The sequence below is a fragment of the Perca fluviatilis genome, chromosome 7, assembly GCF_010015445.1.
Source record: "Perca fluviatilis chromosome 7, GENO_Pfluv_1.0, whole genome shotgun sequence".
NCBI lineage: Eukaryota > Metazoa > Chordata > Actinopteri > Perciformes > Percidae > Perca > Perca fluviatilis.
Genome location: NC_053118.1, coordinates 15656757 through 15680817, shown reverse-complemented (window position 1 = coordinate 15680817; position 24061 = coordinate 15656757). Strand labels below are relative to the sequence as shown.

The 24061-nt window shown below is 39.4% G+C and overlaps 1 protein-coding gene across 1 annotated transcript; it reads right to left on the bottom strand.

Annotated features, from left to right (window-relative positions):
* Positions 1-5595: 5595 nt before the first annotated feature.
* On the bottom strand, positions 5596-23577 carry slc6a3 (solute carrier family 6 member 3). The gene is made up of 17 exons (XM_039807297.1): positions 23515-23577; positions 23232-23400; positions 22202-22303; positions 21548-21752; positions 19555-19686; positions 16723-16939; positions 14194-14332; positions 13719-13853; positions 12359-12462; positions 11486-11610; positions 10742-10854; positions 10374-10502; positions 10053-10152; positions 8340-8440; positions 7462-7629; positions 7245-7316; positions 5596-7049 (listed from the first exon to the last, which is right to left on the bottom strand). The coding sequence occupies exons 3-17, from the start codon at positions 22286-22288 to the stop codon at positions 7026-7028; spliced, it is 1851 nt and encodes a 616-aa protein (XP_039663231.1). The 5' UTR covers positions 22289-22303; positions 23232-23400; positions 23515-23577; the 3' UTR covers positions 5596-7025.
* Positions 23578-24061: the final 484 nt, after the last annotated feature.

Below are 24061 nucleotides of genomic sequence, written 5' to 3'. Positions count from 1 at the left end.
TAGAAAACATGGGGAGGTAGAGGAGGTCAACATGTGTCATCCTGATGCTAAAACTTATGTAGGTATAAGATTGATTAGTTATGTTATATACATGCACTGTTATTAAGGAATTATAATTGTGTCTTGAAAAACTAAAGAAAGGCTTTAAGATGGCTTTAATTGTGTACATGCTGTTGTGTTTTCTGTTGGACTATTGGATATTATTTTAGTGCTTAGTATTTCACTGAATGTAGTTTTTGATACATGTTTTGTATAGGGCTTTTCAACATCTACCAGTCAAAGAGATATAAAGGACGCATGTTAGAATTTGTTTACGGTTCATCAACTGATTGAAATTTGATTATTATCCAGTAGCTTGCCAAACATTGTCTAGTCACGGCTCCTTTGGCAAAGATATGTTCTCTTTTTGGACTAAGGCATCTGGGCTTGTGCATGAACGTGTTGACTGTTGTGATATGTGACGATGACTGTAAACATATTCTAAAGGAGGGATATGTAGTACAGGTGTTTTGTCAGTAGAGGGCCCTGTACGACAAAAAACAAGCCATCAACACAGACAGACAGACAGACAGACACACAGACACACACGCACACACATTTTGGAGCACTCTTGCTCTCCTGTCTCTTTCTCCAAATGGCATGCTTCTCTATAGGACCTATTGAGAAAGTAAATTTCAAGAGCAGACCTCATTAAGTGCCTTACAATAAAAGACAAAAACCAAAAAGTAAGAGAGCAAGATACTTGAAATGTAGACACAATGAAACATAAAAAGTATAATTAAATGAGAAACTAAATAAAAGCAAGTACAAAACAAGTGGGTCTTGAGCAGCTTTTTAAAGGTGTCCTCAGTGTCCACATCCCGGTTTCATATTAGGATAAAGCCAATATCATATAGTGCAGTGCACCTCTAAATAAGAAAATCCCATTCCCTTCCACATTTTCTTGTGTATATCCTTTCAGTTTCAACGTCAGTAGCGAGACATGCAATTATACATAATTGCTGTTGTTTATTGGATGTGATAATGGCACCTTTTAAACCCAATCCTTGCATGGACAAAATTGGTTTGCAATTGTCTTGGCTTGACAGCATTTAGAAAACGACACAGCTAACATCTCTCAGAGGCCTTTACCAGTGTCAACAAATGGAGGAAAGGTGGAATCAAAAAAACACTCACATTTAGATTAATTGAGGACCCCTTTTCCATGTCTTTAAAATGTAAGAAGAGAATGACAGATAGTTAATGAAATGGGTGACATCAACAGGTTTACTGTAACACATTGTCAATGGAGATAGAGTAAATTGGATTACTGGATACAGTCACAAGACTATCTGTCCTCTTTGAGTGTATCTTAATGCCAATGTGCCATTTTAAGCTTATCGGATCTGTTCTATGAAAGCTGTAGGGTGCCAACATTAGAGACTCACTGAGTGGGTAATTATTGTGGATTACAGAGAACAATTACAAAGTAAATATTTACATTTAAAAACCCTGTCATTAAGAAGGACAAAATTAACAATTAAATACAAATATATCTATTTTGCAGTTATAATTCCCTTTCCAGCTGTAGTCTATTTTAGGATACTCTAAGCACATCAAGTGAACGTGGTCACACAGGGACAAAGGGTGCACAGGGATTTTGTTCTCGGTCAGGGATGAAATAGGGTGAAATGACAAAGATGACACATTGTATCAACAATGTTTTTATTTCTGTCTGTTCCTCTTTGTGTCTGATAAAAAAAAAATATAATAAGTTACTACTGAGCAAGACTATAATGATACAACACTTTCTTCATACACAACAGGAGGCTAGACTGTCCAGCCCCAAATACAGTAAATATGACCTTTTGCAAAAGGTTGATAGCGTATAAATAAAAAATAAAACTGTCAGGCCACACGCTGATTAGAAGACACAGCGGTAGAACAAGGTAATATGCCATTAAATTTCACAATAATTGGGGAATGCTGTATCAATTGTAGTCTCGCATTGCCAAACCTACCTCCACAGTGTGCAAAGGAGGGTCTGGCTAGTCCACACAACATTCCAGGATGGGAGAAACACGTGCTCTGGTTTATTGGCATTTCTTTAAACCAATCACAATGGTCTTGGGTGGCACTAAGCGCCTGACGGAGCAACGGTCCTCTGCAAAATAGCCTCAGGAAGGAACTTGTTTTGGTGGAACATGTGTGCGTTCAAAAGTTGTTTTAGTCGTGCAACAGAAAACTCAGATTCGACAGATAAGTCTACAGTAGTTAACCATAGTCCTCATAAATCGACCAGAGTTTAGAATGCCAACACAAAGAAAGCGGAAGGATAGGGACATCCGTCCGGAAATTAGGGACATCCGGCGGAATATTTGGCGGCACCTGAACAATCCTGGAAACAAAACGTTGTCGATACAGACCATATCAATTGGGATCATCACCCATGCATCCATACTTTAACTGCTTATCCAGGGTCAGGTGCTCGATGATGTTTTAAGCCCCCAACGTCTCCTTCCAGGCAGCGCTGCAACCTTTGATTTCAAGGCACCCTAACCATAACCATTGCCTAATCCTAGTGCCTTCCAGGCAGCGCTGCCTGGAAGGAGACGTTGGGGGCTTAAAACACAGATAAACGGGTCGGGTCGCGGGGGCAGCAGCTCCAGCACAGGACCACTTACTTTGCTTTCCCGAGCCACATTAGCCAACTCTGACTGGGGGATCCTGAGGCGTTCCCAGACCAGGGTGGAGATATAATCTCTCCACCTAGTCCTGGGTCTTCCCCGAGGCCTCCTCCCAGCTGGACGTGCCTGAAACGCCTCCCTTGGAAGGCACCCAAGGGGCATCCTTACCAGATGTCAGAACCACCTCAACTGGCTCCTTTCGTCGCAAAGGAGAAAACCCATTCCGGCCTCTTGTAACCTGGATCTTGTTCTTTTGGTCATGACCCAGCCTTCATGACCATAGGTTATGACCAAACTGACTGGTAGATCGAAAGCTTTGCCTTCTGGCTCAGCTCTCTTTTCGTCACAACGGTGCGGTAAAGCGAATCCAATACCGCTCCCACTGCTCCGATTCTCCAGCCAATCTCCCACTCCATTGTCCCCTGACTTGCGAACAAGAGGTACTTGAACTCCTTTACTTGGGGTAAGGACTCATTGCCCACCCAGAGTAGGCACTCAATCGGTTTCCTGCTGAGAACCATGGCCTAAAATTTAGAGGTGCTAATCCTCATCCCAACCGCTTCACATTCGACTGTGAACAAATCCAGTAAGTGCTGAAGGTCACAGGCCGATGATGCCATCAGGAACACATCATCCGCAAAAGCACTAATGAGATCCCCAGCCCACCAAACAGCAACCCCACCCAAACCTGACTACGCCTTGATATCCTGTGCATGAATACCACAAACAGGTTTGGTGACAAGGCACAGCCCTGGCGGAGGCCAACACCCACCTGGAACGAGTCAGACTAAAGGCTGGTTTATGCTTCTGCGTTAAATTGACGCTGTGGGTACGTACGTGGAGATACCGACCCTACGCTGGGACGTACGCTGGACCCTACACCGTAGCCTGACGTGCACCTCTCAAAAAATTTAAAGTGATGGTTCGGAGTAATTTACCCTAGGGTCCTTTGCACCATGACCTCGAGCCAAACACCCCCCCAGAAGCTTTTTTCACCTGGGTCTAACATTGGGCGAGTTAGCGTAGAGTAGCGTTAGCCGCTGAATAGCTTAGCGCAGGGGCTAATGGACCAATGCGTGAAACCCCATTAATAATCCAGGAAATGATACAAATATAAGGTATATATATAGGTTATGCTCTCATAAAACGATGGATTGGAAAGTTTGTAAGTACACCAGAAGTTTATGAACACTTGCCTGCTCTCTTCTGCTCTCTGTTGCTGCTGCTGCTACCTGCAGTTAGACGAGTGCTTAGGGCTGTCTACAAATTACTACACCGAAAAGAGATACAACAAAAATATGTATAAATTTAATGATTAAATAAGGTAATGTCTCCTAACTTACCTCAATTATTACTTGTCTCCTGCTAGTTATATTACAGCACTTACTTTAAAAAATAAGTTAAATTAAAAAATATTTTTGTTGCATCTCTTTTCGGTGTTGTAATTTGTAGACGCCCCTAAGCACTCGCTCTCACAGCAGCAACAACAACAGCAGAGCAGAAGCCAGCAGGCAGAAGTGTTATTTACATAAACTTCTGGTTGTACTTACAAACTTTCCAATCCATCGTTTTATAGTGCATAACCTATATATACTAGTGTAGACCTTTGGTATCATTTCGGGCATTATTAGTGGGGTCATTTAAGAGATACAAACGTGGGTCCATTAGCCCCACGCTAAGCTATTCAGCGGCTAACGCTACTCTACGCTAACTCGCCCAATGTTAGACCCAGGTGAAAAAAGCTTCTGGGGGGGTGTTTAGCTCGAGGTCATGGTGCAAAGGACCCTAGGGTAAATTACTCCGAACCATCACTTTAACTACACGTCACAGCGATGCACGTCGCTCGGCCGTGGCTGGGTATCGTTGCATTTCCCCCTACTTATTTCCTGCTACAGATTTCCGACCATAGTCAGAAAGCACAGGAGAGACACTTTGTTTCTCCCACTATGCCTCTCTAGAGTCCTCACTCCGAAGCTAATCACCGTCACTCTCTCACTCGCTCTACCAAACTCCCCACGCACACACACATGCCGGCCCTGCTATTCTCTTAAAAAGATCGACGCACACACCAACGCACAAAAAACTTCAGGCTACTTACGTAGGCTACGCCGAAAGCTCTGCGAGGAGCTTCCGCAGAACCATAAATCAGCCTTTACTGCCAAGAACCAGGACACAGCTCTCACTTTGGGCGTACAGGGATTGGATGGCCCTGAGAAGGGACTCCCTCACCCCATACTCCCGCAGTACCTCGTGATCATGTAAAATGTTAAATGCATTTTTAAATAATACATGTCTTAAATGCATTTTTAAATAATACATGTCGAATTTGTTTCAATTTGGGAATCAAGCTTCACATGATCGCCAAAATGTTAGAATTGTGATGAAATGTACTCTCCAGGAGAAAACATGTGGTCATTTTGCTTTGTTGGCTTCATGCCAAAATAACAAGGATGCAGTTTTATATGTGTCCTTGTGTGCCCTTCTATAAAACCACTGCAGTACTAAAGAGAAAGGTATACAAATTGGCACAGGACATTTTAATCACAAAATAAAGTTAAGAAAAGGGCACAGAGAGGGGCATTTTAAATGTAATAATTGAATTATTATACTTTATTTGACAGTACAAATAAAAGTCAGAAACACCACAAGGCACAGTACAGCAGCACAGGCATACAGTTTGGGACATAATTAACCCTTCAGTGTGTTACATGTACCACAAGGTGACAACAAGTCATTGCTGATAAGTTTGAAAAAAAAATGTATATGGTCTCTGATTTAACAGAAAGTGTTCATGAGAAGAAAGTTTCTCATCAAGGTCCTTAAGGCTAATATGTATCAACTTGACAGTAACAAAGCAATATATATATATATATATATATATATATATATATATATATATATATATATATATATATATATAATCTTGTTGGTCTTGTTATTCAATATCATACAGTACAATACAATACAAGCCCCTCTACATTACATTTACTTACACAGATATATAACTTAAATTACTTCATATATTACATTACACACTATCCATTTGCAGCTCAATACAAAGCAGCTTTCAAACAGTCTTGAAACACTTAATACGATTATGTAAACAGTAACATTAAAGCTTGATGCTTTCTGGAAATTTGACAGTCATAGCTTTCAAATCTTCACCGGAAAACTTTGTGTAAAAACACACAACTAGTGTCCAATTAAACTAAAATGAAATGTGCAATGGCACTGATTTGTTATAATGGGGAAGAGAGATTGACCCGGCAAGATAAAGTTAACAATCAAATGGTCTGTAGATAGGTTCAGTTTTATTATTTTTTAGAATGTATTCACCAATGTGTTGGAATTTGTTGGACAGTCTTACTATAAACCAACCCTTGACAACACTACAAAATTGCACTACTGGTCAAATTATGTTTCTGTTGGTCCTTCCAACATGACTAAAGGCGGACAGCGGTAAGAGGAAGTGACTTTTATTTTCAGACAATCAATACTGAACTCAGTACTGATTTGTAACTGACGAATCCTCAGTGAGAAAGCTCATAATGATTTTTCATACTTTGTTTTAGTTTATTCAGATGATGTTATGTTGGTCTATTGATGTAGCAGCTGTTCTTTCCTGTACATTGTTTTGGTGTAAACAAAAGTCTGCAGGGATTTTGTGTATTATAACAGTCTTTAAGAAGAGCAAGTACATAAAATAAATATAATAAACAAGACATGGACTGGGATTCAGTGAAACCTGTGGCATGCATTATGTCATCATGTCATCATGACTGACCGCTAAAAAAAACCAATACTGTCATTAATATTGTTTTGAAAGTGACAAATTGAAAATAAAATTAAAGTATAGAACAAATACAAATGATCTTAAAGAAAACAGTTATTTCCAAAAACAGATCCTGCAGTTTGGAAACTAACTCTTTCAGATGTTGTGTCCAAAATCTTCACCCAATAAAAATAAACCAATTCTTATTTACTGCGCCTACTTGCCTCAAAGAAAACCCATTTTACCATTCATAAAGAGTTATGTATTTATGTCAGAAGCAGTATGAACACCACATTATAGGTTTGACTGAATCCCATTCACTAATGTCAACACAATGGTGGAGAGGGTCAATGCACAGCTTCACACACCCACTGCTGAAATTAAAGCACACTACAATATTTTTTTCAGCACTTTTAACCTCCCACCACCACCCTGATCGACTCAAATTACTATTTCTTTTTCTTCCTATTTCTTCAGACCTTTGCTGTGCATGCATTCACACCCAAAGTCCATACTCTCTCTCTCTCTCTCTCTCTCTCTCACACACACACTCGTTCAGTCTCTTTATCTCTCTTGCTCTGTACTTTTCAGACCACCAGCCAGTGATGCAGCTGTGGGGGAAATCGAATATATGAAATAAAACACAGTACTTTATTATTTTATTACTTAATTGAAACAGACTAAAAACAGTAATATCATGAATTTGAATACTGGTCCAAAACTGTCAACTTCGCATTCGGCCATCAACAGCAATAAACAATTCTAAGGATGCAATGCAAATAAATCATAATTAAGTCAGCACTTACTGTGAACTGCCGAACCTCCCCGTTGTCTACCAAATGATGCTCTGTCTCTGGGGTGATGGCATAGGCCAGTCTCTGTTTAAAGAGAAAGGGATCAATTGATATAGTTTAAGAAATTGTAAGTTAAATATTTTTTTTTAAATACTTGATTTTTAATGAAAGATTAAAGATTTAACATGTATACTAGAAATTCCATTTTGGCCAAAAAGCTCAGACTTACATCACAAAACTTCCCAGGCAGTATGCAGAGTTTGTAGATGGCGTATAGAGGCACCATGGACATTGAGGAAATAGCCAGACACCACCCCACCATGTTAGCCCATGGAGGAAACGTGTAGGTGCCGTAGTTTGGAGGGTTGAACGTGGCAAAGCTCACCACCACCATAAACTATGGAAAAAAATAATTTGAGCACAAAGGACCTGAAGAAGCATCAGTTCCAAAGATTCACTGTTCATTTCAAGTCCTCTTAAAAGCAAATTAATTGAGTGGTTCAATGCAATTTTCTGATGCAGGATATATATTCTACTAGCAGTAAAAAAATAGGGGAAATATTTCTGTTGTCATGTTACTGAAGAGGATAAGGGCCACATGTGTAAACTGTATTTGAGTTCTGAGTTCAAAGTCAGAATTCTGAGTTTGGACTTTTTCCTGCAAATTCTGACCTTTTCCATTTAGCTTTTTCCAAAAAGGCAAAAAACACCTCAAGCGAGCGTAAAAACGTTTTTGCATTAGAAACAGCGTTTCTAATGGGACGCTTCAAAATGTGCATACAAATATGCTTGGCTTTTGCTCAATATAACCACTGGTCTGATGGATTGTTGGATACAGTATATAGTGGTAAAAAATGACTTCATTCATCAATCAGCCTAAAAGTTCAAAATAGAATAGGACGGTTCCTGTAAAAAGGAAATTGGAGTCATGGTGAAAATAGTTTACATTTTTGTTTGGTGTCTTAAATTGTACGTGTTGTGTATGAGCTAAAATCATATAATGATGAAGTTAAATTCACAGTCTCAGTATTTTCATCCTGCTATCTATCTATATCTACAAGCCTTGGTTTGGGTTCCAATGTACAATAAGTCTGTGCACAGACTCACCAGGAGGAAGCAGGGGCTGACAAACTTCCAGCACAGCCTCCAGTACATGCCTGGTCGCTGACCAATCATCTCTTCAATGTCATCACTGAATCGGTCCACTCCTGAAACACATGGAAATACTTCCAAATTTCCTTCCAAGACACAGGCTTTGCTAAAACTGAATATCAGATATTGAAAATATTATCAAGGCACTAGGTATTTATGTATATGGTCCTTATGCATAAGTTTAAATAAAAAGTTTTTCAGCCATTCAGAAACGCATGACGCAATATATATATATAAAAAAAAAAAAAACTAAAGTCACTCTGCAGAGCCAATTGTAATACCATACTGCACCATTTTTACCTCCATCCTCCACCATTACAACTTTCTTTCTCTTATAAACCTGGCTGTATTGTACATTTTGTTTCTTCTGCCTGGAAGGCATCTCTCATGACAGAGGAATATATCCAGACTGACGACTAGGTATTTAGCACAGCTTAATGTACTTGTGTAATGGACAGCCGAACGAAAGACCACAGCGGCCAGGGGTTCCTGTCAGCAGTTATGAGGATGAGGAAAAAAAGGCCCACTGAAGCCTTAGGCTTGATTTATCTGGCTTGCCAAGGTCGGGACCCAGCAAAGTTGGCTAATATGCTGACCCCACCGCCTGGGGCCTGGTTAGTATTTAGCCCTTTTCTAGATCCCTCCACAGTCAGGTTCAGTAGACATGAGACAAGAAACTGAACACGGAAGTTCAGGTAAACCTTTTCCCTAACCTTTAGATTGTTCTTATAATATTTTGTCTTTGTTTTTCTGAAAAGTCAGTTTTTCTTGTTTTCAGCAAGTGGTGCTGTAGGTTAAAAATGCATCAAGGTAAATATTCATCATGCATCACTTATTCTTTAGCTATTAATTTACAAATAAAACTGGAAAAAGGAGGAAACCCCAAATGGCTAACTGTGAGAGGTCACTTATCAGCACATAAAGTGTTGAATTATGAGATGCTAACATGTAGTATAGAAAGGGTTATTTACTCCTTCACAACTAACGTATTTATTCCATGTTGTGCTGATGAATAATCACCCTGGAGACATGCCATTTACTCCAGAAAACGTCTTATCTTGCGCAGAGATAAACAGTAATTTATAGAGATTTGGTCTGTTGAATGGAGTGATAGATATAAAAAAAAATAAAAAGAATTGTAACATTGTAGAGATGGCAAAATTGTGTAAAACCAAGTGTCAATACAATTTAGACATCAGGAAAGACATTGACTTAGAGGTCACCCCCACTTGCCACCCACAACAATCTACAACCTAGCTATTAGACAGCTGACTCCTGTCCATGACAAGTGTGAATTGCGTGTTCCCCAGCTGCAATTTTCTTTATGTGGAGGCTCACTACTGCTGAGTGAACACGGAGGTAACACAGGCAGCGTTCAAAACACGGGCCATTTAACCTCACTGAGCTCTTATGAGCAGCACAGCTACAGCGTATCCTTTTACCTTTAACAACAAATGCTTATAGACTGAAGAGGCCAAAACCATCCATGGGAATAGACTTTCTAGCTGCAGTATCTTACTTCTAATAGAACGATGCTGCATTGTGGCACAGCACACCCATACCAAGAGATTTCTCATCAAACCCTTAATACAGCATCAGCTTTGCTGGCCATGAAAACATGAATTATCTGTTTTATCCTTTGACTTTCCTCCTGTCCATCTTTCTCACCATAAAACCATGCAATGCCAATGGCTTCAATAAGCACTCCAAAGAGAATCGATGTCCCTGCCGCAAAGTGGTCCAGCAGAGTGAACACATACATCCCACCCTGGAGAGAGAGAGGGGAAATATAATAAATGTACAATAATTGTGCTAGTATAATAAGCTTTATTATACAGGTTAAAGTAAGAACAAACATACAAAAATAATGACAATTCAGTTCATTGAATTTGCAGAAACTTAGATTAGTATGGCAGTGTTACAACAAGAGCTTGTGAAAATGACTACATGTATGTATTAAATTGTATGACTACGCTGTACTATACTTACATTTGTAACACAGAAGAGGGATATGAGGAAGGTGGCAGAAACAATGAAGAGGGTGAACAGCTCTCTGTGCTTGTGGAGGCATTTAAACTCATCAATCAGCCCCGTGATCACTGATTCCATCCCACCCATCTGCAAGAGAAGACACAAGAGTTAGATTAAAACACAAAGTCAGCGAGTCACTGTTGATATCCCATTTTTTTATTGCATTACCGCTGCACTGCGCCAAAACATAAAATAGTTTCTTTCACATTTTGTCCAATGAATGTCTGAAAAGCATGCTGTCATTTCCTTTAACATTATAGTACATAAACTAAAATACCCCCAAACGTCGGAGACATTGCAACATGTGTGGGTGGGTGCATACTCACAGCACTGTCAATTCCCAGTGTCAACAGCATAATGAAAAAGATGACCGCCCACACTGATGATCCAGGTAATGTTGCAATGGCTTCTGGGTAAATGACAAACACCAAACCAGCACCTACAGAACAACACATTCAAGCAAGGAAAATAGAAAACAGCCCAAAACACACTTAGCTTTTAACATGGAAGCGGACATAAAAGAATAGATTGCTAAAAAGCAAAAAGTATGGTTAAAACGTAGATACAAGATACATGTTAATTAATACATATGGTATATTGGAGAAGAGTTTGTGCAACATGTTAAATTTGTAATGACTCTGTTAGGAACACAGTTCCATGGAAAGCAGTGGTGGCATTTAAATCCAGTCACCCGGTTCATGTGGGTTTTTTCATTGATTACAGTCCTGGCAACTACATTTAGCTCATCTTTAATATTGTTGACTTGTGGAATAATGAGTGAGGACATGAGTGATGATGAGTGAAGCTTCTACAAATGTGCTCAAGGAAATTTCATGTTTGCCTGAAACATGCGGTCCGTTTAATTTATTGAGCTCAAACTTTCTCAAAATCTACACATAAGCATGGCACATGAATGCACTCATCATACATTTTCAAAAGCTGAGGGAAAAGCCTTAACTTGATCATAGTCTGCATAGTCATGCCTCAAAATATCTACACTATATATATATATATATATATATATATATACACACACCACACCTTTCAATCACAGACAAATAATACCATACCGTCTCTTGCAACTTTGTCAAGGTCTACGTTGTGCTTGTGGGACATGTACCCAAGGAATGAGAAGACCACAAAGCCGGAGAAGAAACTGGTTAAAGAGTTGATGGAGCTGGTGATGATGGCGTCTCTGGATCAATAAAATCAAATGAGATAAACAAAAATGACATAATTAGAATGTCAAAATGTCATCAATCAGTCAATATCATCATTGTTGACCAGTTGACCAATTGAAGTGTATGCCATGGGTGGGTTAACAGTGTTCTCTTGGCTTCGACATGAAAGGAATGTTAGCTTTCTGTAACGAGTCTGGGTCGCAGAATAGTTAATACTTAAAAGTCATCCACCTGCCTTTGGATGGAAGGTAAACCTTCTGCAATTGCAAAAATGTTTAAGAAAGGAGAAAAGAATTAACAAATGAATGAGTTGGTCATTGTTGAATAAACACTTGGTGTGTGAAAGAGTGGGAAAGGGAAATAAGGAGAATTTATTTAACATTGTCCCACAGAAAATGTGCAATTCCTCATTAGGTAAGACATTTTTGGCATTTTGCCGAAATATATGTTCAGTGTAGTAAAAAAGGCAAAACAGGAAGATAAAAAGCTTCCTGTGGGATGATGATGATGATTTTCAAAGAGTGCGACAGTTTTGATTGGTGTTATGGCTGTCTGTTTGCACAGCATGGTGTCAAAGACATAGCGGGTTTCAAGGAGCTTCAAAGGTTATTGTAATTCACCTGCTTATGTTGCCTCTGTGTGCGTGTGTGTGTGTGTGTGTGTGTGTGTGTGTGTGTGTGTGTGTGTGTGTGTGTAGAAGCAACTCCCCTTCCTCCGTCTGTCTCTTTGCAATCCCTCATTCTTCTCGTTGTGTGTCTTTACCTGTAACAGTTGTTGCTGAATTTGTTGTAGCTGGAAAAGGCAATTAGCACACCAAACCCCACTCCCAGAGAGAAACAGATCTGTGTCGCTGCCTCAATCCAGACCTGTGGAGCAACAGAACGAGTACACTTGTGTGAAGCGGCAAACAAAAGGCACAGGAGAGGAAAAAAGCCATTATTAGGGATAATTGCAGGAAACTCATTCAACGGCAGCAGATGAAAGACGCTAGTGAATACGGGGGGTAATTTTGCAAATTACTGCTCCATGAATCTATCTAATCTAATTCTCCAATTGCTGCCATGTATCTCTCCGTCACTTTCCTTCTCCATAACTGAGTCCTTTAGTCCTGCATGCTTACTTATAGAGCTCCTTAGTGCTGTGATAGCGGCTTTCACAGATAAGGAACATATTAGAAATGAGTTACACAAACAATATTGTCACTTTTTTTTTTTTTTTATGCCTTGAGGAAATGCCTCTCTACAGATACTTAATATTGTAAACCACCGTTTTGTTAAATTATTTGGTCTACACAGTATACAATGAGAGAGGGATGACAGTTACCAGCTCTCAGATTGTATGCATTAATAACGCAACAGTTGTCAATTGAGTTTGCAGAGATAGTTCCACGATCAGGCTTTTATTAGATCAAAATGAAAGACGATTCATTGTGCCAGAGACATTTTGTGTAGCATTTGCTGGGTTTGTTGCGTGTCTAATTGTGTTTAAATTTAGTTTAACTCTCTCTATTTTGTTATGGTTCTCTATTCTTATCCTATTTATTTTTTGTTATGTGCATATAATATTGAAACACTTACAGCACAATCAACATTGCAAATAACGTTGATATTGCCTTTGTTCCTCCTTAGCAGTAACTCCTCATTGCTCGCAAAGCTTGAATACGGATTGTTATCTGCTTACAATAAATGCAGAGGTTAACTCACATTGTAACAGCTCCTACTTTGAACACTCATTTGCCATTGTTAGCTATTTTGAAATGATCTAATGTTAACCTATATGCTTGCTTTCCATGCTGTTGTTAGTGGTCTGCCACGCTCACAGCTAATGACGTAGTGTAATTATGTACCACTGCTATGTTAAGTCTAGCTTAGCACATTAGCATGATATAGTCGACCAACTATGTTACAAGACACTTGCCAAGTCTTTTTAGCACAATCACACTGTTTCTTTAAACATTGATATACAATAAGTGCTAATGTTAGATAAAAGAAATAAACAAAAACTTTTCAAAAGCAAAGCATTTCTTTAAAGTGTCTTTCAGCCACAGTGCCTCCTTTTCTTCTCCTGAACACAAACCACTCTCACCTCTCTCGTGTCCCCTATCTCTCCTGTCCACACTCACCTTGGCATCACAGAGTCTCAGGAAGTCGACAGAGAGGTAGGCCTTAATGCCATCGATGGCTCCAGGCAGGGTGACTCCGCGGACCAGCAGCACAGTCAAGACCACATAGGGCATTGTGGCTGTGATCCACACAACCTGAAAGGGTCGCATGAGGCGCGCACACACGACACCCGCACATTTACACAGAGAAAGAAGGCCACACACACACATACACACACAGTCAGATTCATACATTGCATGCATGCAAGAGAGTGAAAATGCATGTACACATTTATATACACACAAACAGTGGTCTTAAACAGCTCAGTGGATTCGAACTGGACAAGAAGACGCCGCATTCCCTTTTTAGACATTTCCTTAAGGTAATTATACATCTTAAATTGAGTCACTTGAGAATTACTGGATAGGAATCATAGTATTTTCATAATATATAAGTTTCCACATAATGAAACATGGCTACTGTGTAATTTCCCACCTTTCCAGATGTCTTGACTCCCTTCCACAGACTGAAGTAGAGCAGAACAATCACTACAGCTAGACAGGAAGTCAACTGCCAGCGTGGGCGGCCCAGGTTATCAATACCATTACTGTCCTGGATGTGGAGCACCCGTCGTCTAAGGAAACAGAATATTCTGGTAAGAACCATGACCACTCCTGAGTCCCCATTTAAAGTTTACAAAAATGGCCGTAACAGATATGAAAGAGCTGCATCCATATATTCCAAATGTTAATATACAGTATATAATACATGATACATATGCTGTCTCTGAGGCACATACAGTACAGCAGTTCTAAATCAATTTTAACAACAACGAGCTCTAAACTGACACAAATTAGACCCTGGACTGCCATTTGATAATATTTTGTCCCAGTGTGGCCCACTTCATGGAATTTTTGCTATCACGTTTTATTACAGAAAGTGAATGAAATCCATGACCCAAATAGTCACACATTCCGTCATTGTGTTACTTATGGATGGAATTATAGTTAAAATAAATGATTCCCCTTTTTGCTGGGGACCCCCTTGAACCTCCTTAAGGGCCCCTGGTGGTCCCCGGATGCCACTTTGAGAACCACTGCATTACAGTATGTACCAGACTTCAGGATTGAGTTTTTGATCTCATGTATGGCAAGCAGTCAATTGGATACCAGATATTGTCCTAGAGGCCATGGGGAACCAACTGTTTCTCTAAGGCCCCGTGCTACAATAAAAGCACCACAGTATGTGCATGTACTGTAACAGTAAGTGTCCTATAACATCATTATTCACAACAATTGAGCTATACACTTGGACCTGGTCTTGACATCCTGCATATAAATTGGCTTAACAATCAATACCTGGCCTTGTTGGAAGCTCAGTACCTGGGGGTGCAACAGTGACAAGAGACTAAGAAATCTGGCCAGATGGATGCCACATGAAGTATTGGTACATCCATTGCTGCAAAATGATGCATTATTTAACAATGAAAAATGAACTTGCAATAAAAGGTAACATATTCTGTAAAGTTGAATTACACATGTCACCTGAAAGTCTTCAGAGGCAGCCTAACAGATGAGATTGAAAAGATCAGCTAACGCTCAGCCGATGTGGTCAAATTGTCTGCAGGTGGTTCTGTGTAAATAGCACACTGCCATTTCAACGAGAATGGATCAAATGTCTCAATTGTCACAACAGAACAACCCCTCGCTTGTTGGAATAAGAGGCACCTGGGCAGCTTCACAGAATAGAAGCTGCATAAGCTAAATGCAGCCAAACTCTAGATCCATTTTGAGGTCTAAGTATTCATAATAAGATATTCCAAGACATTCCTATATCTATGCAAAGTGCTTATACATGTAGTAATTACAGAATCTTCAGTTATTCTGGAGACTGAGCTTCAAGCCAACTCTGCTCCATTACACCATTACTGCAACAGTTTTCATGTGCAATTCCTGCAGTGTAACTGTGTGGGTTATATACAGTAAAGCCTAAGTTGTGCACTGATGTTTTACTGATGTTTTAATAGTTGGACATATTGTTATGTTTTAGTCTGTCAGCTGGTAGTGTGTGTAGCTGATGAGAGGGTCAGACTGACAAATGACACATGGGGGGGGGTGTGTTGGTTGATCTGAATTAACCCAGCCATTGCAGGTGTGTGGGAGAGATTCAGATTGAGATAGTTACCGGAGGTAGACAATCATGGAAGCAGCATGCTGCAGGCTGACGCTGAAAACCACATGCTACTACACGGAAGGACAATTGAAGACAAAGACGCTGAAAGCCTATTCTTTTTTTCCCAGAACACAACTTTTGTAAATACACCTTTTAAAACCTGGCCATGCTCCAGAATGCGGCATGACACGGTGACTGGGTGAGTCAGCTTAACACAGCACAATCCCTCTTAGGCAGGAAAGTATACATTCATCCAGGCCAGCTTAGTCTCATTCTCATGTTAAACGCAACACGCAGGGAGAGGAGAAAATACCATACCATGTTATGAGCTAGGTTAGCCTTTAGTAGTTGTGTGTCTTTGTTATACGAGCCCAGGTTAGTTTAGCATTGTAACAATATGTATACAGTATGTTTGCCTTTAATTGATTTCAAAGTTTCCATTTTTCTGTAGGTTCAAAGACCTCAACAAAAGATTATTATTTCATAAAATAAAAGTATTTTGGAATAGAACATTGTGTTTTAAAGTCATTTTACTGGTAGAAGTTATATAATGACTATAATGACTACAATTTAAAGGCAGTTAGATCTATAGAAATTGCCTTTTTGTAGAACCATCATGGCAGGGCTTCTTAACCTTTTCTTTTTCCGTCACACTACTTTTAGGTCCCACAATTCACATTCACAATTACCTGTTGCCATATAAGTTTGAGTATGACACACATATTTTCAAAAGCATGGTGGGGCTCCAAACTGACTATAAATCTATGTCATTGTGTTTACCTAAATTAGAACTAACTATATCAAACAAAGATCACTGAATACATGTTATAGCCTGATTTCAGGCCAACTTACTCAAAGTACTCCTGAGCAGGGGTGGCCTTGTAAATATCACTGACTGAGCTGTTGTCAGCCCAGTCGGAGCAGTTAGGACTGTTCCAAGTGTTGTTGCAGTGGACCCACGGCAGCTCGCTGGTGAATGAGGAGAACAGGTAGAACAGCGCCCAGGAGATGATGACATTGTAGTAGAAACCAACGTAGAGGGAAATGAGGATCACTGTAAAGCCTACACCTGTTAGGGGAACACAAATGATTCATATTTATAGGCATTACATGACATAACATTAGCATATAACATCCCATCAGTGTCTTAGTCCTTCTACTTTGTACATCAATTACAGAGTAGGCCTACTGCTTTCCATGGTTGACTTCCATGGCTGCAAAGATGTCCAGGTCAAGTTCTGTACTTTACTTGAGTATTTTCATTTTCTGCTACTTTATACTTCTAACCCCCTACATTTTAAAAGGGGCATGCAGCTATAGTTAATAGCTACTTTCCACATAAAGACTTTCCATAAATGAAACATATGATAAGCCTATAAAATACAATTAATTGGTAAAGATTAAACCAGTGGTTTCCAAACTTTTTGGCTCATAACCCCTTACTAAAAAGCACTGACAACTGCAACCTTGCCAGTTGATGTCTGGCTGGTGAACTTTGTTGCATGTCACTGTGCATCTCTCTTGGCATTTTCTGTCATCTTTCTATTGTTTGCTATCAAAGGAATATTATACCCCAAAATGAACTTGCAGGTTACTTAAATAACTGTTTGAGAACTAAAGGGGTAACATTATCTATGTATAATCTATACATAGTTATGCTATTTGGGAAAAATCCATAATAGCAGGAATTGCATTTTGAAGTAAATTGGGAACCACTGGAAAAAAACTACCAAACCGTATAAAAAGTAGTTTAAAATAGCTGAACCTGCCACAACAGTAAACTGCTGATATATCAGTAACGTAAATCATGTATTATATAATAATAAATCATTCAAAAGGATTTGTAATGGACAATTTAGATATTTTTTCTTAATCAAAATGATCTGAATACTTATTCCACCACTAAAGATTTCCAAGTTAGGAACCAAACCTTGGACTTCTCTCAGTTGTTGACCGAGTCACCTTTTCACTCTTTAATGCAACACACACCATTAGCATACTGTATGCTTTTATCACCAAAACGTGAACTAAATGATACAGTGCTAATCTTAGGGTTTTACAAAATTCTTTTTTTTTTCTCTTGATTGCAGGAATGTTTAAAAGCTAAACAAATTATGCTTCTTAGGTATTTGGCCATGAAGAACCATGGTGAATCAGTAGAAACAGTTATATGTTCCACACACGGGTCAAATGTAGGCATTGGCTGTTCTGAACAGTGACTACACCCTGACAGATTCCACCACCGGAGTGCACACCAGAAAGCACAATCTCTCGCTCAGCATGAGTACACCAGCCCATGATACATGCCTGCGGTATCGCAGAAAGCACCACACCTTCTAAAGATTGCCTCTTTATGCCTTAATTATCAACACATCTACCCTTTCTATGAATCTGAAACAATGTCCACTCTTCTAAGGCAGAATTTAATTGTTAACCTTTGCTAAGAGCCACGACCACAAGTGTGCCGTATTGATTCCTTTTGTAATGTGGATGTGATATTTGTCCAGGGAGCGATGCCTCTTATTAGCGCCACATGTGGCCATGCCATCTCGCCATCTCTCTCTCTCTCTCTCCGTCTGCCTCTCTCCATCATTTTCTTCAAATGCATTGATCCTGAGAGGAAACCAGCTTGTTGATCAGAATAATTACTGTCAATATGACCATGTGTGTGTATTTGAATAATTACTGTTATCCCCCTGCTGAGAGACAGAGAGAGAGAGTGAAGCGTGTGATTAGACCGTCAACCTACTCAGTTTGGTCCCTGACAGACGGCACATGTTCACACGCAGGAGGCACAAGCCCAGAGACACACACACACACAAACAGCATGAAGGAGCATATACAGTACACAATGCGGGCCACCTCCAAACCAACAAGGACATGATCTAACAAAAGACAGTGGTGCAGCATCAAACTGTGAAGCAACAGCTGGTCTACTGGTAATAATGGTATTTGAGGTTGTATTTCTGTTGATTCTTTAGATTCATAGTGAGGTGTTAAATATGGATTTAAGTGAAACTATAACTTTACCAGAGCAGGGTATACAGTACAAAGACAGAGATGGATGTATACACAAACGTCACAGATTGTAAACTGTGTACAGAGAATAATAAGTTGAACAAAGTAAAGTGTATTATTATAGTTTCAACCAATGACTTTGCTCAGAAATGGGAATTGGTCTCAATGTTTGTTTCTCCATTAGTGTATGTTTGGATGACATTCTCCCCAACTGAGCTTTGCTTATCGATGTGTTAAAAAGTACCCCTTGAGAGTGTTCCCTGCCCGCCATTATTTGACAGGAGGATTTGGACAATCAGGACAAGAGTCTAAAAGCCCAATTTTCATTTGCTTTCCATCTGAGTGCCAATGGAACCTGATGTTCCGGGGAGGATAAACAATGCCTGTCGCCCCGCTCAAAACGGGAGACAAGCAGACAAAAGAGACTGGCATGTGGACAGACAGGCATGTGGACAGACAGGCATGTGGGCAGACAAGCAGACCGAAAGACATGTAGATATTACAGGTCTATTATCAGACAGACTAACAGGCATGTACATACCGTGACAGACAGATTTTAAACACATGTGAAAGCATTCCTGGTCAAGAATTTGCATGTGTATATCATCCAGTGTGGGCATGTGTCTGTCTGTATATCTGGATGTGTGTCCTATGACCACTTGTTACCTTTAAATATGGGACAGATCTTCCAGACGCCTGCTGCCCCCTCTCTGTTATACTGTCCCAGAGCCAGCTCCATGTAGAAGAGAGGCATGCCTGCTATCACCATGAAGAACAGGTATGGCACCAGGAACGCACCTGAACACACACACACACACACACACACACACACACACACACACACACACACACACACACACACACACACACACACACACACACACACAGAGAGAGAGAGAGAGAGAGAGAGAGAGAGAGAGAGGTCAAACTTCTTTTCTAGATACATTCCATAATGCTATTTGTTTTAGGTGAAATTAAAAGTTTTCTGATCCCATATCAATTATAAAGTTACTGTTTTATAATTGTAAAGTACTAATTTTTTTGGTCCTTTTTTAAAACAACCTATGCAAGGTTCTTTCTTCTTTTTTATTTTTCTTTATTTTAATTTCGAAACAAAAAATAACAAGAAAATATAAAAACACAATAAGTGCGTAGCAACACACCTAAAGGAAAAAACAATATCTATAAAGTGTTACAGATAATATGTTCAATCTGTCCAGAAAAGCTTGTTGTTTTCCCCACCCGTCATTCAACTTTAAATAGTTTCTGTATATATTTTGTAAATGTATGTTTCATATATTTTATATTATATATTCATAGCAAGATAACAAACACACATTAAAAATATATATAATTTTAAACACCTACCAAACATTTTTGACATTTAGCACAAAACCCATTACCCTAATCACCCACCCCAGTACAATCAGTATAACAACCCACCCTCACAATCATCTCTCTTCATCCTCATATCCTTTTAATAAAGTGTTTTTATACAACTTTTTAAACTTTATTATGTTTGTACAATGTTTTAGCACCTGGTCCAAACTATTCCACAAACTCACCCCACAGACTGTGATGCACATCCTTTTTAAAAGTTTAGTTCTTCACTCAGATTATACCCACCCTGCCTTTCTATGTACATTTTTTGTAAATTCCCCGGAAGTAAATTATTTCTTGCATTGAACATGATTTGTGCTGTCTTAAATGTAACCAGATCAATCAACTTCAGAATATGTGACTTTAAGAATAATGGATTTATGGATATATTATAATCTACCACAAACGACTGAATTACATAGCATCAGTAAAATCACATAGGGAATATGGTGATTAAAAACACTCCCTCATTAAGGGCACCATGGTGGCTTAAGGCTTAAAGCTCCCATTGTCCCTGGTTTGCATCTAGCCCGAAACCTTTGCCTTATGTCTTTCGCTGTCCCTTTCCTTTTCTGATTTACTGTTAGCGAACTACTGTCAGCTATCAAATGTAAGCACACAAAATAATTGAAATTTGGGTTTTACCTTAAATTAAACTAAGTAATATTTTCCATAAATACAAGTATGACAACATGCGGGATTTGGGTGACATGTAGTCAGCCTCGACTATGGCTACAGTATCATTTATAGCTCTCAAACGTAATGAGAGCTCTATGTATGTTAAACAGCCATAATTAGTGGCAGTGATTGTTAGAGCTAATCTATTCGGAGCAGCTGTGGTGGTTTTTCCCCTATTTTGATCTCTGTGAAGGGGTAAAACAACCAGCGAGCACAAGGAGCTGAAACACACACACACACACGCATGTGCAAATAGTCTGAGCATGCACTTGCATGCGCGAATAGTACAAGCAGGTAAAAATATACAGCATGCAAGCATGTGTGAATTACGTCTCACCTTGATTTCACCTTCTCTAATTTTTTCTATATTTCACTTTTTTTCTCCCTGTCTTTTCTTTCAACACAACCACGCACAAACATCAACCCTTCAATTCCTTCACTTCTCTCGTAGGAGATGAGGACGATCTCTCTCACATAAAACACACCCTCCATCCTACCTTCACTTCCTTACTCCCTTCTCTATCCACTATCTCTGGTAGGGGACCCTTTAGACATGGGAACAGCATCAGCCTCCTGCCCTCACCCCTTTAATCTGTCTCACCTCCTCCATTCTTGTAGCAGAGGTAGGGAAATCTCCAGACGTTGGCGAGGTCCACGGCAAATCCGATCACAGACAAGAGGAAGTCGATTTTCTTCCCCCAGGTCTCCCTTTCGTCCTCCCCACTGGGTTTGGTCTGAGTAGGAGCCACTATGGTGGTCGAGGTGAACTGAACCCCATTCTGCTCCTTCACCAGGATCAGCTCCACCTAAAGTGTTAGAAATCACAGAGTTTAAAACAAGCAGATGCAATAGGCACTGAAAAACATACTAGTGTAATTTAACGTCTCTTTAAGTCACCCGAGTCTCACCCTAATTTCATTATTCACTCAATTCCCCACACATGACAATCACCTTCATTTCATCAATTCTTCATGCACCTTTATCCTCTGAGTAAGTTATGCAAATTGTGAACATTCTACTAATTTAGTCCTTATTTCCATTTTAGCCTACAGAAAATGTGGCTTTTGTTACCAATATGGTTCTTTTTCCCACCCAACGTTTTTTAGGTCTGCAGAAATTGAGTCAGACAGACCAAATCAAAAATAAATGCACTTAATTAGGAAGCTTGCCCCATGCTGTGATTCAATTACACTTTTTTAAGCAGTCTGAATTGCAGGCCATTAATTCACTACATGTGTGTCAGATCTGCACTGACCTCTTTGGGGCCCATGGTGTTGGAGGTGGGCTTTTCTGGGGCTACAACAGAGGACATCAGGCCGACAGGGACTCTCTCTGTCAGCATGGAGGGGTGCACAGCCTTTGGGAGGTTGGGGATGAGGAAGCAATGTAGGTGCGGTTGAAGATTATTGAGAAAAACAAAAGATAGAACTTTATTATTCCCTGTTTAAGAAATTGGGTTATCATTGCAAACATAATCAGACTTGAACAGGATTCAACACAACAACAAAAGCTGATGGATTTTTTAAAATGTTAAGAAGACCGTACGGAAAGGAAATAAATAAAGATCATGGGTGATTAAATACATACATTTATTTCAAGATATTACATGAAATTCAAAAAGAGCAAGAGGAGAGTGGAGAAAAGCAACAGAGAGTGGGATCCAGGCCGAGGGTAACAGGAGGGTGTGGAGGGGCGGGAGTGTCTCCACCAGGCCATCACAGCGTGCTCATTTCATTTCACACTTGTTGATCGCCATTTTGCTCACACATTTGGCCCAGTGTCTCCTACTCCCGACTAACGGCAACATGTTACCTACCAAATGTTGTTCAGATTTCCACTGAAATTATCTTTAGTAGAAAAAGTGCCAGTATGAGGCCCCATTTCTTTCTTAAATATAAGAAAATTATCATTAAAACATGTTTTAAATTTCTAAATTCTAATTTCTAAAATGAGCATTATTTTTTGCTTTTTATGTTGCCGTTTTATTTTTTCAGACTGAGTCTGAAATGTATTGTTGAAAACTGAATGTGCATACATTTTTAACATTAAACAATTCTAACATCCATTATCATATCAATGAAAACAGTTTTTTTTGCTAATTGTTTGGCCAAATTCAGTATTTTTTTTCTGTAAATGTCCTGTCAGCATAAGACAACAGATAACACCTTAGGTCACAGCCAAATGCTGTTATATTCCAAAAAAAATAAACAATACTAAAATGATACAATTATATAACAGTTATTATGTTACAAAAGAAACATTTTCAAGGACAAAAAAACACTCACCTCTGAAATATGACAGGTGAAAGCTTCTCCCGTTGTCAGTTTGGACAATTTAATTCCAGTTGTGCTGATGTTGTTCAGTGCGCTGCAAACTGATGCTGACCATATTTATGCAGACCGTTCTGGATAAGTTAGAATCGGACCCAGATTGAAGCAAAAATGTTTAGAGAAACTGAAAGAAAGAAAGAAAAAAAGACAGTTAAGACAGAGTCAGGAGATGAGGATGAAGACAGAAAAAGATGACAGCAACTGGTATTCTATGAGGAGTTGTAGAAAGCCCTCCCACCCTCCTTGGCTCCAGTGACACACACACAGAGCCCAGAGTACCCTGTGGTCTGGTATGGAGATCTGTCTGCGATACCACTCTTGTATGAGAATCAATCAACTACACCCCCCATCTCCGTCACACTCCTCCCTCCCTCGTCTGTTGCGCCTCTTCTCTTTCACCATCACTGCAGTTTTTTTCTCATCTTATTTAAGCATTTTCGAGGTTGACTTTTCTTTACATCATATGTGGGGTAAAAATAAACATAAATGCATTCAATATTGCAACATGTACACAGATACAATGAAATTCCTTGCACGTGTAATATTTGAAATGTTTAAATAACGTAAGCACATTATGAATCTTTCTTCGCCCAGGGATATACAGTAACTGTTGTGGCAGATGCTTCAAGTTAGTTGGGGAGTTAGTATCTATTCTACATTCTGGATTCATATTCATAACATGAAGACCAGAGGAAGGCGTTCACACCATGGTATCATGTAAAAATGCACCAAATGCTTTTTTAATACATAAACCATGTAGAGTTAATCTCTTCGTAGATTAAATG